Source organism: Micrasema longulum, unplaced genomic scaffold (genome assembly GCF_059751315.1).
Source record: "Micrasema longulum isolate JH-2025_06_02 unplaced genomic scaffold, ASM5975131v1 h1tg000678l, whole genome shotgun sequence".
Lineage (NCBI taxonomy): Eukaryota > Metazoa > Arthropoda > Insecta > Trichoptera > Brachycentridae > Micrasema > Micrasema longulum.
In genome coordinates this window covers 950,109-966,413 of record NW_028277874.1, presented here as the reverse complement: position 1 = coordinate 966,413, position 16,305 = coordinate 950,109, and the positions used below count along the sequence as shown (strand labels likewise).

Sequence of the window (16,305 nt, the reverse complement as noted above, 5' to 3'; positions counted from 1 at the left end):
ATATGTTATAATACGTACCACAATACATCAAAAGAATAATGATAGCAGGACCCCGATTACAATGGGAAGTTATCAGAGTTATCTTCGACTGTCTATAAAGAAAATCCAATATTTGTATATGAAAATTAGTATATTTGCATGAACATTTAAAGTATCTTCATTGGTAATCTATAATTAAACATGTTCAGAAGAAAAAAATGTATACATATTCTGCTTTTTACGCAGAAAACTTAATTTTACTTTGTAGATAAAATTGAAGATAAATGATAACTCCCCATTGTAATCGGCGCTTTGGTATTATTATGATTTTTTACATTCTTTTTTTTTCTACCGAATAGTAGGTGGAACTTAGAAAATTATAATACCCATTTGGTTGTGTCCAATGATTGTCATCTCCTTGCTAAACTAATATTAGATTCTTTCGTAACATAATTGTAATAAGGATTTCATTGGTTTCAGGATATTTTATCTGACGTAGATTCAGCTGTCTCATCTGCTCCTAATTCTCTCTCTCCACAACCCTCGCCAGATTTATGGGTAAGATAACAAACAATAATAACATTTTTCTTCATAATAATTATAACCACTGCTTTCACACTAACCTACTGTAACTAATGCGGAATTGAAGTGCCACGTGAAATTTGATTTAAAAAATGTTTTCTTACTCGTGTAAAAATTGGAGCGTTAAATTCTAGGACGAAGTTCATTGAAAATGTGTGAAACTACTTTGCAACGTAAGACGTTTAAGCGACCACGTGTTTGCAATAACCAATAAACAATATCATTGTTATTATTATTTATTTATTAATTTATAAATTTATTGCAAAAAAATAATAAACATACTTAATAACAGGGAATCTATATAAAACAAATTAATGTAAAATGAAAACGGAGTGTTCTCTGTTTATGATAGTCTCCATCTAACATGGCACAGCCTGTTCTAAGATGGAGATTTTCTATCTTTAGAGCGTAAGTAGTCCTATACTAATAAAACAATAACACAAAAAAGAAAAACTAAAACTACTTAATTATAAATGCCTAGCTAATCAAATGTAAGAAATTAAAAATCATTATTATACAAATATAAAGTATATATATATGTGCCAAGAATACATGTTACTTAAACATAAATAATATAGTATAATATATAATAAAACAAATATAAAGCAATGAAATACATAAAAATATAAATAATATGTGTACCAATTATATAAAGTACTACGTTAAACTTATAATTAGAAATCAAACACTGATTTGAGTCTACTGAACACTTTATTTCATTTTTACAAATATAAACATATAAAATGGTTTCGCCTTATTAGGACATTTTCAAACAGCATTCGTTTGAAAATGCCCTAATAAGGCGAAACAATTGTCACGAAGTTTTTATTTTTATTTGTTTATATTTGTAAAAATAAAATAAAGTGTTCAGTAGACTCAAATCAGTGTTTGATTTCTAATTATAAGTTTAAATATGGAGTTCTACAAAATAAACACCAAATCAATCAATAAGTACTACGTTTATTGATTTACATATATTTTTTTTTAAATCTCTCGCTACACTATTTATATGTGCAGTTATTTTTATTTTAAAATTTGTTTTACAAGTCGACGAGTCTTTCATATTTGGCTTTTGTTATAATGTGATAGATCAACGGTTTCCGGGCCAGCCATATTTTTCCAAGTTTTGGGTATTTTGGCGTTTAGCGGGTACAGGGTTCTGCTTTTAAATGTCAGAAAAACTCACCTACTTGAACTTGTGACGTCCCGGGCGTTGTAGTTTCAAAATTTTGGTAGGGATTTTGAAAAATTACAGAATTAATAAAATTAAACCGTTGAGAATACAATGGCGATATCGATGATGATAGCTATTAACAAATAATAAAATCAACCTATCTCTAATGAATTTTCATCATGATCAGATGCGATGCAACGCATAAATATGTCGTTCTGTGTGATGAAAGCTTGCTTTATGGTTTTTAATGGGTTCTGTTTTAGATTTATAATTTTATAACCAATATCTTACTTATTTTTTAAAATGCTAGAAATAACACTCATTTGATTTTATAGCTATTTTCACAAATGACACGTTTTTGTCCAGAGGTACACAAATATGAGTGTACCTGTGAACTCCATCTCTTCCTGAAGTATTTAAGCCAGTCTTTTTCAGCTTTCTCATCACAAATTTGGGATGAAGGAACATTCTCCTTTTTTGCAACTGCCAATTGAAATGTGATTTTCTCACACTCCCAGTTTTCCATTCAAAATGAAGAAAGGCTGCTTTAGCCGAGTAATCGCGAAGCTAATCTTCATCTTCCTAGCTAAAATCTTTATTTTTTGTATAATTGGGAGCCTCGATATATTCTGGGCGTATTTATTGTGCCTTTATAACACAATTAAAAAGGGTTGATTAGGAACCTTCCATTTGGCTGCCGTTACTCTGATGCTCTTCCCAACAATACATTGTCCATAGGCACACTAAAAATCTAAAACTTTAATTTCAACAGGCTTATAAATTTAAGGTTAGAAGTGTAACACATGTTTAAACAAATAAAGAACACTTTCAACTATGCATATGTAATATACAAATAGTAAAAACAGACTTTATCACGTGGTAAAAAAGAAGCAAATATAACATGAAAACTTACTTTTTATATGTTTGACAAGTTTGACAGAAATGTGTTGCCAGCTGATAAAAATGTCATCCCAATATATTTTTGGGGAATTTTTATTTACTATGTTGCCAGAGATATTTTGATTGTCCAAAGGTACACAACTTCCCCCTAAATAATTAGTCACCATTTTAAAACACAAAAATAAATTGAATTGACAGCTAGTATCTTTACTATTGTAACGAATTGCACAGAAATTTGAATCAAGGAAATATGTATATCTCTTTTTCAAAAGATTTTTTGTATCTGTATTAATTTGCTATCTCTTATTTCAAATTGTTGGGGGCAACGCAATATTTGCTATATAATATGCAGTATGCAGTTACTATGGGAATAAGTGTATTTTTACTGTATGTCAGTGATTACTTCCTTTTCATTTTAATAGTTTTCTACATAAATAAATTCAATCCAGAAACACGGCACATAATAGCCCATAAAAACTCCGCATGCGTCTAAACGGCCGTGAAAATCTAATCATTTAAATTTAAACCCTATCCGAAATGGTGTTCTTTGTTCAAAAAGTTATAAATAAATCAAATTATATACGAGCGCCAATGTAGCTAACAAAACTATTGTTTGTGAACCGGATTGTCATTCAGACTTCGAAAAGTCTTCCTCGAAATGATGACAGTATTTTATCTTTATGACTGTTGTGAAGCGGTCACAGAAAAAGCGCTAAATTTTCTAATTCAAAAAGATAATGGAACAGCGAAAACAGCTCTAAACGACATCAAACGTAACCTTAAATTGTCTTTGTCATATTTAGCTTAGGTAGGTCCTACAAGCAAGTACGTACCGAAGTACAAATTGCATAAAGTACAATCCAATTCAAATAGAACATTAATTTAAATTAGAAAACAAAATAACATCATTTTTTTGTCTTTTGCTTTTTTCTGACATTTCTTTGACACCAAGCCATTTTAGTAGAAATTACGCAATGATAAATTTAACTTAATTCATTTTGCCGTAGTAAAAAGTAATACAGTTATGTATGTGAATACTATGTACATAATATATACATCTATCTTTTTCGTCAATTCCTGTCTATCAATTTCCAGCCAATACTATATATGAAGGGTACAGGCATAGAATTAAGAATAGTCTAGAATCCGCATACGCACATCAAACAGAAGGCGACTAAACTACTAATAAATGAGTAGGTTTACTCATAAATGAGTAGTTTTACGTTTTGGCCGTTAGTTATTCTGTAGACGTCGCTTAGTACGCAACTGCTGATTTAAATTCAATTATGCCGTATTGTGTCATTTTTTATTTATTTATTAATATAGACCATCAAAATAGGCCATTTTTTATGTATTGTATTATCAACACTAAAATTTTTCAAATTTTTAAATTATTTCGCCTGTGACATCACAAGTTCTAGTTCTAGGAGTTTAGGGGAGTTTTGCTGATTGGTGAGTTGGCTTTTTAGGAAACCGGAAATCTATCACAACACTCTATCATTGGTTGATTCTTAAAAGCTTGTGATGTAGTTCAATTTTATTTGTTTTTACGAATATTTTCGAGAAATATCGCTTTACAATTAAATGTTTTCATTTTTACCGCGTGTAAGAAAACAATTTTTTGATCAAATATTCAGTTGCACTGAACGACCTCATTCATGCTTTTGCAAAACTGTATGCTGTATTTTAATCGTTTTTCGACAAAAAATATTAAAAATACATTTTTCTTCCCTTGTTTCAGTATCACCCACAAGACTCCTCAAGTGTGGAAGTTGATGAAGGAGTACTAGAAACGGCGAGGAAACAAATACAGGATCTAGAAAAGGCTCTGACTTTGGTTAGTATGATTTGCTAAAATATATTCAGCCTTATTTTTAATTTGCTAATCGGCTTATTTTACTGCAGAGAACAAACAAGATATTGGTCGGTTCTGTTATGGTCAGTTGTACCAAAAAAAGTTAAATTAAATCAAGTTTAAAGTTATCATTGTTACGTTTTTGTCAAAATGTGTAAGATGATTAGTTTTATTTTATTTTTTCGAGCGAAGTCTTTTGTTCATTTTGACAAAAACGCATCAATTATTTAACTTTAAACTTTAACTTTTTTCCACGCAACTGGTCTTTAGTGGTTGTACGCAATGGAGACACTTTTTTGTTCTGAGTTCAGAATTCAGTATAATAGAATGCAGTAAAACTGCACAAATGTTAAATATTTTTATTTGCTCTATTCGGGGGCTTAGGGTCATAAGGGCGAAACTACAAAAAATGCTGTTTTGTGTTAAGTACTAATCTGATATCCAAACAAAATATCCTGTTAGTGACAAAAAGATGAAACTCATCCGATAAGTAGTTACCTAGATAAATTTGTGTGAAACTACAAATGAAGCGTTTTGTTTAAAGTCAGAAGAATAAAACACCTTTTACATCATTTTGTTAATTTACTAATGTAAGCGCAAGTTAGGGTCATATAGACGAAAGCGTAGTTTCATATTTTTGTCTCTAAAACATTTTATGCTCTATTAACTGTATTTTTTATTTTCTTTATTTGTTACCCTTAAAAGACAGTATTATTTTTTGAAAACTGTTTTATCATTTATCTCAAAACTGTGTTTTTGTAGTTTCGCCCTTATGACCCTTAACCCCCGTATTGTACTCTTATTTTTATCTACACATATAAAAATCAATGTTCATGCGCGTGTCCTTGGTAGACTAAATAACTACTGGACTGATTTACGTGTGGTTTCTTTTAAAATAATGAGCTTTGGCCTGAGCATATTTACAGCTCTTAAAGTCTTCAATGTTTTATTCTTCAATTTGACGAGAATGCATATACTAAACAAAGTGGGAGCATGCTATTTTTTACACGTAAAAAAAATTGTGTATTTGAATGTTTACAAACAACATTCTTTTATAGATCCCAATCAGATTATTTCCTTAAATTCCTTATAATTTTTATCCTTTTTTTGACTAGATTTTTAGTAATATTAGAATAATACTACCTGACTGTTAATACATTTTTAAAAATCGTATTCCTGCACCACTGTTGGCAAAAAGAGCAGTTTGACATTTACAAAAATAATTCTAAATTTTAATATTTATTATTTTAAGTTATGGCATTCAAGAAGTATCTTGGTACCTATGCACTTATAAACGAAAAGTTACATCATCTTTTTTATGTTTATCTGAACGATTTTACACGCTTTCAATACACAATCAAGCATTTTGGTTTCGAATTAAATATCAAGCTCACTTCAAAACCTGTCTGGCGGGTTAAAAACGTTTAAATTAAAATTAAATTTGAAATAAATACAATAATTAATTTCAAACTTTCGATTGTGTTCATTTAATCTTGTATATAATTTGGAGTTTATATTTCCTAATGCCGCCCCGCCCTTTATTCAAATTTAAGCATCTTATTTTTCACAGCCGTGTTCATCTTAGGCCCGGTTGTTTGATTTTTGGTAATACATAGTTAAAAAAATAATTAAAATAAAATAAACTATTGTAAGACGTCACTCCCCATTATGTACACAAGAATCGTTTATTTCTTTTACGTAATGGGAAACGTTGATGTAAATATATGTATTTGATTAATGTAAAAAATTGTATTTAGTTGTAATATTGTATTTTTATTTGTTATTAATAGTAAATAAAAAAATAAAAAAAGTTAAAAATCACACTAAAAAATGAAACAAATCGTCACTTAAGCGGCAACATGACCTATCTCATTTTTTTCTACAAAATTTAGAGTACGTAAAAAGTTTTATAGTCTCTCTTTAAATCGACCTGCGTACTCAGTTTCGACAAACTCTCACTAGGGGTCCCACAAGTCGACTCTTATTAGCATGACATATCAAAATTTCCCTGACAACCATTGAGTGATGATTTCCAATTTGGTTTACTAATGACCTTATCAAATCAATCAATAAAAAGAAACGGCCAGTTAAAAAATTTAAAGCCACACAACAGCCAAGTATATTAAACATAAAATTAGCTAAATAATGTGAGAACATGTCAACATTTTGCTACACATTTACACACTAGCCGTATTTTAATTATGGTATCAATGTTTTAATTACAAAAACGTATGGAAATTTACGTAAAAAAACATAAATTACGACAGTAGAGAATATATTGGAATCGGGTCGTGGTCCGTGGCTAGTGTCGCGGACTCACGGATCAAAGGTCTGAGGTTCGAACCCCATCTCGATTTCCATTTTCGAATAGTTAGTTATTTACAACTCGTTGAAAATGGCCCCCAAAATTGAACTACTTAGAAAAATTATAAGAACATAAATATTTTTTTTTTTAAATAAAAATTGATGATCAAATAATCTCGAACACACAAAACATTGTTAATCTTTTTGCTAAATTTTTTAGAGATGTTTACGATAAAAAAAAATATAAACCTGATTACTACTTTAAAAACACTTAGTATTTATCCAACTATTTTATAGCAAATATACAATCTTGTAAAACAAAAATTCGTACTAGACGATTTCTTTAAAAATGATTATTTATTTAAATAGGTGCGAAGGTTTTCATGGTCACTGTTATCAATATTTTTCTTTTTTAGGTGATACCGTGTGTGTTGGTTTTGTTCCGACTACCATTGCAGGAGCCATCTTCAGGGTAAATGCAAATTTTCGGTTCAAATGCATTATCCTAGTGATTACAGTGCACAAATAATAAAAAAGGCAGTTGAAATACACAGACACCCAAATAACATAAACAAAGACGACGGGCTTAAACTTAAACTCAACATGTTTCCCAGCACTACATACTACAAAAATGAATAGAAATGTGCCTACTGCCGACTGCGACACGGTACAAATTACTAGTACTTAAACACACACTTTTTTCTACAAAACACTCAGTTTGGTCTGAAGATGGCTCCTGCAATGGTAGTCGGACAAATCCAACACACACGGTATCACCCAAAAAAGAAACATATTGATTGTTTATTTACAGACTTTTCTAGTCTACTTACATAATCTAAAAATAAACCATTTTTCGTGCTAACCTATTGTTTTCTTTTCCAGTCAACGGCAAGTTATCAGAGTGCCCAACTAAGGGCCACTCAGCTAGAAGAACAGCTTCAGGACTTGAGGGAACACGCGGACCTTCTCGAGTTCCGGTGCCTCGAGCTAGAGGACGCCAGTGAAAAGGTAAAGTTCCAGGTCAGGAGCGTGTTCGTTACTGACCTCTAGTGCATCCTGCATGTGTGTGTGTCTGTTCGATACTTTATATACTTTTACATGTGTAAGTGGAACATAGCGGCTCATAAGTGGAAATTAGTTTAAGTCTAACAAACTTAGTCATAGAAGATTATTGTTAAGCTCAAACACACCGTTCGAGTAGAAAAGTGACACAATTCAAAAAATACATCGCAATGTATTTTTTTTAGGAGAAAAGTATTCGCGTATTAATGAAACGACTACTTTCGAACTATCTTTCAATGAACCACAACAAAATTTACAAAATAACCATTTAAAATTTAAACATTATTAAATTTATAACGTAGGGCGTGAGCCGGTTTCGACCACAACTTTGGAAGTCCATAAATAAGAGATAAATAAAATAACTTTGTTTTATGAACCACTTTTTATTGACACAACCGACTAGTTTGGCAATTACACGTTGTCCTCTTTAGGGTTATTTGATAATTAAATATGCATAATATATAGTATATAATTAAGGACAGTCTACTATGCGTTATGTCAAAGTATAATAGAGTATGGGATCATAAGTTAAGGATCAGCATCTAAAACCGCACTTGATCCCCTAAAAGTAGCTCAAAAAATAATTCTTAAGACAATGTTGAAAATGCCAATTGTCATCAGTTCAGAATATGTGTTCGTAGCAGCGGCTGTTAAGGGTGTTATTCAAATTTTCAATACGGTTTTACTATGTTATTGGTTCAATTACAAGACCAATACCAAGGCCAAAAACATAGGAACCCGGGAAGCCATTGAAGAACTGCAGCCGGTGCTGAGAATGAGAACATATTTTGTTCAATGTGCCCACTTATATCTTGGACCCAAATCCTTCAACAGTCTGCCAAAAACTGTTCGCGACACATCAACATATTCAAAATTCAAAGAGAAAGTGAAAATTATGTAAATGGACAGAAATGAAATCAACCTGGAAACTATAGTCACCCTATAATTCCCTATAATTACACTTAGTTAATACTTGTAACAATGTGTTTGTATTTGAATTAAATTATTTTCTCTATATCTATGTAAAATATCTAAAACAATTCAAAAAGTAAAAAATATATATATTACACTAAAATAAAATTGTAAAATGTCTTCGTCGGCACGGGTTTTCCCAATAAGGAATACATTGTAAATTCAATTTTGTAATATATTTTTGTGAAGTATTAAATAAAAAATATAAAATAAATAAAAGAAATCGTGAACAAATAAGTGGGTATCAATAAGGATATAGTTTCATAAAACAAAGTTGTTTAATTTATTTCTCAAAAATATAACAATGATCCAGATAGTAAGTGCTCCAAATATCCAAAATACTAGAAATAAGACATTGAAAATAAATGTAATTATTTGCTTATGCTAAAATATCTTATCTGTCCATTCAGAAAAGTAACGGTCGTAGCGTAACTGCTTCCTAGTATAAGTGGTAAAATTTTCGCTGTTAAGTTTTCTTAAAGTGGCAAAAAGCGGGGTTCATGTCTATGTGAGATATTTAAGAACAACAACTCAGCAAAAGAAACGACAATTCGGGAATTGAAATTTAATTCATATGAAAAACGTACCTGCAAACCGTGTTTTTTGGTGTGTTATGAATATTATTCAATTATTTCAATGAAGTAAGATATGCAAAGCAGTACCGAGTCTTTCTTGATTATAGCCACATAATTATTCAAAAGTTAAAATTAACATTCGTAAATAACTATGTTACTTTTACTTGTATTGTGGGGAAAAAATCAGTAAATTTAAATTAAATCTTGTAACTTTCTTTAAATAAAAAGTACGGTGATTTTCTACAGTGAAAATTACACTACATTTATATTTAAAAATAAATATTCATATTGTATTATCGCTTAGAACGCAACGTTCCATAGGATTTTAGAATTTGATTAAGTCCTAAATACCATTAGATATTTACAATCTTTTTTGCTAACATAATTAACATTTTGCCGAGTTTTAAATTAATTTTTATAAGTAAAAAGTTTACTACAAACAATATCGTTTTATTTTAAATATTAGTCCAAATCAATTATTTTTAAGAATATTTTAATATTTATTTGAGCAACAGAGACTTATTTTAGTTAACTTATTACTAAATCAAAGCGTCTCTTTAACAAAAAAGAAAATAATATTAAAGGACTTTCATATTATATTTTAAATTATAGGTTTAATATTATTGTCAGTTATACATTCGATGAAAAGTGTTTGCAAAGTGTAGATTATTGTTTTCCGGGTGGCAAAAACAATGAAACACATCAAATGTTCGTATTGTGTCGCTTTTCTATTGACGTGCGGTTATTTGACATTAAAACAGCTGTATATTCGACTAACACATGGATTTTGTGGGTTTTGTTTAGTTTTTGTAATGTTTTGTGGAGTTATATTAGGTATATTACTTTTATTGAATTGACATATTGGTAGATTGCTTTACTTACTGCACAAATGTCTCATATTTTTATTTGCACTGTTGTAATCATATTTATATTTAATAAAAGCCGTTTTACGGCACTGAATCCTATCCCATGCCTCCATTAATTTACATTTATTTCCTTTTGTACCCTTTGCCTTATTTTTTCTGCCAAAAATCGCCACCAATTATTCATTGAAATAAAGTGAAATAACGCTTTCCAAATGTAATAAGAAAAATCCTTCTTATTTGTGATGTAAATATATTTGTTTAATACATATTTTTGTAATCGCATGCTGTGATCATAATGGTAGCCTAAGCGAATATTTAAATTTCAATACTTATTAAATTATTATTTATTAAATTTGTATTTGTTAAAACTTCCTTATAACCGAATATAAATACAATTTTGTTTAATTTTATCTACAATTTATCTCAATTACAATTGTTTTACAAATGACTGCATATCCCAATATAAAACCAAATTAAATAATAATTTACATAAGTAATTTATTATTTTTTTAATATTTAATATTATCCTTAAGCTTTTCTGAAAAGTACAAATAATTCTAATTACTAAATTGTTCATTTTTCTTAAGGTAAACAGCACTTAGTGTCGTAAAAAATATAAAATTTTTCCAGTTAATGGGAATGAAATCTGTGTAAAGCTTTTAAATGTCAGTCTTCTCACATATCGTAAGATGGCATGATATAAATTTGTAATAAAACACAAAAAAGTATATAAAATACGTATATGAAAAAGTAAGAATAATAACTAGATCGTAAAACCAGAAAGTAATAAAAAGTGATTTATGTTTTTTCTCGGTAACAAAATTAGAGTGCATTTCTCATAGTTTGTCAAGAATTTCAAACATGTTTTAAAATAACCTTTATTTCAATACGTAAATAAATTATTTGACATTCGAAATTTCATGACGTTATTTATATGAAAAAGATTATGATATTCTTCAAATTTTATTTCCTGATACCTTCATTTAATAATAAGGAACTACAGCTCTACGAGAAATTGGATACAAAAAATGTTTTCTTGCGCGCGGTAAAAATAGGAGCATTAAATTGTGCTGCTAAGTTTCTTTTAAAAAGATTTTAGTGTACGAAAAAAAAAACGAACTACTTTAAGCGGAGTCACTAGTTCATATTAAGCAACCTATGACAAGAGAGCTGTGAATGGAATCCAGCTAGTACTGTCAAGGGATTAATAATAGTGTCTCGGACTCACGGATCAAAGGTCCGTGGTTCGAATCCCACTCTACCCCAACTCGATTCCATTTTCTAATAGTGATTTATTTACAACTCGTTGAAAATGGCCCTCAAAATTAAATATTTGGGTAAATCCTAAGAACGCAAGTATTTCTTTTTAAAACAAATTTAAAAATCAGCAGAACTGACCGAGAATAAGCAGAAGAGAACCTCTGACGTCACATACGTAGTAATTTCAGAAACACAAAACTTGAAAAAATCGTTGCGCTGATAAAACGATACATTTATTTTCAAATAAAAAAAATGGCTTAGTTTAATAATCTATTAGCAGTTTTTTTTTTAAACACCGAATTTCCTCATTAAACTAGAGACGCCTGGGGTGATATTCCAAATGCTCTCGCGACCGTAGAAAAAGCTTTTAGTTTTTAAAAAAATTGTATGTAAATACGCGAGATAAAATTGTTTTCTATGGCCGCGAGAGCGTTTCAGAAAAGCATCACTGGAGAGATTTGTCGATACCATATACTTACTGGCAGCCTTCGTGGCGTAGTGGTCAAGATGCTTGACTCACACACGGAAGGTTCCGGGTTCGATTCCCGGTGAGAAAGGAAAAATTCAATGTGATTTTTCTCAAGCCTGGGTGTTCTGTGATGTAATTCACCACTGTAATTTAGCTTCCTGGCCTGTTGTGGTGCAATATATAATAGATATTTTTTAATGTGCTTACCTAAAGAACGGACAATGGATTAATTGAGTAATAATAACGTGTGACGTCTCAAGTTCTCTTCCCCTTCTTCCCGATCAGTTCTGCCGATTGGTCAGTTGACTTACCGCCGTAAACCGGAAATCTATCATAACTCTCTTATCATTCATTAATTCGAAGGAACTATTGACGTCTTTCAAAATACCAAAGTAGTTCGTTTTTGTTAAAATCATTTTTATTATTTTTTGCATACCTTTTCAAGAAACCTTGCTGTACAATTTGATGCTCAAATTTTCACCACGCTTGAAAATACATTTTTTTTAACTGTGGCGTTTGTTTTGGATTTTGCAAGCACTGAAACGATTTGTAACAGAACTGTCAGACGATGCTATCAAGGGTTAAAATAAAATATGTTTTTTGCTATAGATTTAAGAATAGTCCAAAATAGTCCATGGATGATTGCATTTGTATCCTGGTTTGCTTTCTCTTCTTTTCAAATTGTTGAGGGCAACGCAATGTTTTCTATATCCTTGATGTAGCTAGTATAGAAATAACGTGTCTATTTATTGTACGTCCTTGACTGTAAAAAAATATAAATTTTAATTTGGAATCCCTACGCAAAAGAAAAGTAATAATGTTCAAATTGACCAGTTAGTAAAAACGGAAGTTCCATAGATAAGCACCTAATATAAAAAAGCTTCTTTATTGAGATATATATGATCTTGGTAAGACCCGTTACTATCCAATCTAAAATATGAACATAAGGATACACTTCTTCTTCTTCTTCTTGCGGTGCCTTGTCAGGTCTCCCCGACGTAGGCGAACACTGCAGCGGAATCATCTTGGTCCTGCGCTACTTTTATATTCCGCGGCCAGGACAATTCCTGGGAAAAGATGACCAGAGTGGTTTCCCGTTGCCTTCTTTGGTGGATTTTTCTATCGGGGTTTCCCTCCCTTGGCTGGTTGGTTCTGATATGGAGGTACCAGAAACTCGCCTTCTATCCTCTCATTATTTACTGTGATCACACCGTTATGAGTGTGATTCCATTGCCCAGAGTTTGGAACGCGGACGCTAACGAGTTGCCGGTGGGATGCAACTGGGTCTTCGCAGAAGAAAAAACTATGTACAATAGATGCACAAATGTTGAGATCCGTGCATTATGTAAGGCTGAGATAAGCATTATCGATAAATTCAAGAAAGGAGCTCTGCGTTGGTTTTGACATGTAGAGCGAATGGACAGTGAAAGAACGGCTAAAAATATTTACTATGCGAATGTTGATGTATGCAGAAATAGAGGAAGACCGAGAAAGACGTGGCATGACCAAATCCAACAAATACTTGGAGATGGACATGTTAAAAGTCGGAATAATCGGCGCGTGTGCATGAGAAGGTGTATGAATGTAGAGGAAGTGATATCTGTATGCAAAGATAGAGTGATGTGGCGTTTTATCCTCTCTGCCTACCCTTACGGGGAAACTGCCTACCCTTGCGTGATGTTTTTTTTGTTTGTTTTTTATTTTTATTATTTAATTGTACAGCGACTTTCTCTACCAAAAAGTAATATTAATATGGTAATCATTCAAAATTGATTATTAATAATTATTTGAACGATATGACTTATATCGTCATCATTCACAAATTAGTTCGCCAATCATCAACGCCCGTTTCAAAAAATCTACAGATTTCATAGAAAAACTGGGCGGACAAGCTGACGAACAGTGAGGTCTCTGGTAAAAATAAAAGCGCAGATTTTTTTTTAATTTAGAATACATTCAGTATAATTTTTTTACACTATCGTTGTTTTTGTGTCATTTTCCAATTCGCATCTGGTTGTGCAGAGGGCACTGCATTGGTGATCAACTTGCATCGTATCTTAATTATTTGATACATGAAGACAAAATGATCAGTCGTACGCTTCAGATCCAGTCCAGGGACGATGAAACATTACAGCTTGTCCACCACATGCCGCACCCAGTATTAAGTCTTCTGGCGGTCCCCAAATATAGGGAAAAGTTGCTCGATGCCAAACGAAAAAAGCTGCCCCAGGAAGCTCTCTGTAATCTGATAACCTTGACATCTAAGTGCTGAAAGCCGATAATTCAGAAGTACAGGGAAGTAAATTTTTCACTGACTGGGATTAAATTGATTGGACATGAAATGCAACAGAAAAATTACATTTTTAAATTCATGTTTTATGCCGACTTTGCCGGGAATTAAACCCGACCTCAGGCATAAAAGGTAAAAGTAACCATTAAACCACAAGGAGAACCAATCTTCACTCGTTTTACTTTTTTAGATTTTTACTTGAGAGTAACCATCGAGTCGAAAACACTCGTTCGGGGTTCTGGATCTATTTCACAAGATGTATTCTTCATCCTTATGGGCACAAGAAAAAATCATAGTAGCTTTAAAACAATGCAAAAAAAAAAATGGCTTATTTTAATACCTAGTACTAGTAAAACTTTCCCCGTAGGGGTAGGCAGATTACAAACCAATCTACATCACTTTGTCTTTGCGTACACAGCTCGCTTCTTTACGTTCATGCATCTTACTTTCTTTCGACACATTTTCCTTCTAATAGGGTTTTATTTGTTACATTTTGTCATGCCATGTCTTTTTCGATCTTCCTCGTTTTCTATGTCCGTCGACAATTTCATCGTAAACTTTTGTGTCGTACTCGCATTTCCGCACCCAGTGCATAGGGGCAGTGCCCTATATATAAGAAACCAAATGCAGCGTACATGAAGGTAAGGTATTCAGTCTTACACTTCAGGAGCCGGTCCAGGGCTGTTATTCTGAACTCTGATTAAATGCTCGCGTAGAGAACGCTTTGTAAGCGTATGTTTAGCACGTAAATATGCGTTAAAAAAGCGTTTTCCACATTCAAAATATCTCCCCTGGAACAATATGAACCTAGGACCTCAAGAATGGAAGGTCAACACAACGAGGCGAACTTGTCTCCACTTGATTTCTTTAGTCAGATTTTTTACCTGAGAGCAGCCATCGAGTCGAAAGTGGCCTAAGTTCCAGGGTTCTGGGCCCCGATTACAATGGGAAGTTAACATTTATCTGCAATGTCATCTACAAAGTAAAATTAAGTAGTCTGTATTACTTTATTAAATATGTTACGTATACATTTTTTTGTTTCAAACATGTTCAATTGTAGGTTGCCGATGAAGATACTTTAAATGTTCATGCAAATATACTTTTTTCGTACACAAATATCGATTTTTCTTTCTAGACAGTCGATGTTAATCGCAAACTTTAAAGCAGTTCGCACTCACTTAAAAGATTGCAGAATTTCTTGCCAATCGATGTTAAGCAAAAATTAGTGCAGAGTTTACTTCTCCCACTTCTTAATTGTGCAGACGTCTGTTACCCAGATGCTAATTCTGAACTGCTTGATAAGTTGGAACGTTTGCAAAATGTTTATATACGTTGTATCTTTAATCTTCGCAAATTTGACCACATAACCGAATACCGCACGCAACTACACTGGCTCAATATCAGGCATAGAAGAAACATTCAAATTCTATCACTTCTTCACAATATTTTGAATAATCACACTTCGCCTGTTTATCTGAGAGAACTCTTCGAACCTATATCACAACATGAACTATCTCTTCGCTCTTGTAACGAGAGAGCTCTTTTAATACCCGTTCACCGCTCTAATTTTTTTGCCTCCTCTTTCACAGTTGTGATGATTGCTGCTCGATTGTGAAAAATCCATAAATATTTCTTGTGTACCTACGAACAGGTCATGCCTTTGTGGGTTTTTTTTATTTACTATTTGTGCTATTAATATGTATTTCATTTCTATGTAATTATCCTTTATTTTTTAATACTCTGTTTTACCTTTTATGTATATTGTAAAAAAAAAAAAGTAAGATAAAAAAATTAAATTTAAGAATTAATCAAGATTAAAATGTCACTATCTAAATGTTTTTTATTTATTTATTAGTTTATACATACATTGTTACAAAAATGGCACAAAAAACACTCTGGCAAATTCTGCTTGTACTAGGAGTAGGCTCAGTATATGAAGGTGAAGATGGAGTTTGAGTTGTTTCTTTATCTTTCTTATTTCCATCCTATCACCTCTCCTTTCCTCTTTTCATAGTAA

At 31.7% G+C, this 16,305-nt stretch overlaps 1 protein-coding gene across 18 annotated transcripts in view; it reads left to right on the top strand.

Moving 5' to 3' along the window:
- The window catches only part of LOC148279711 (uncharacterized), a 294,377-nt gene that overhangs the window by 257,312 nt on the left and 20,760 nt on the right, over positions 1-16,305 (top strand). For all 18 annotated transcript variants that reach the window (XR_015822803.1, XR_015822801.1, XR_015822802.1 and 15 more), the window contains 3 exons: positions 460-537; positions 4,377-4,472; positions 7,677-7,802. Coding sequence is in view for 14 of the 18 variants with exons in the window: in XM_088229550.1 (XP_088085676.1) it covers positions 460-537; positions 4,377-4,472; positions 7,677-7,802 (300 nt within the window). In the remaining 4 variants the exon portion in view is untranslated. The remainder of the gene's footprint in view (positions 1-459; positions 538-4,376; positions 4,473-7,676; positions 7,803-16,305) is intronic.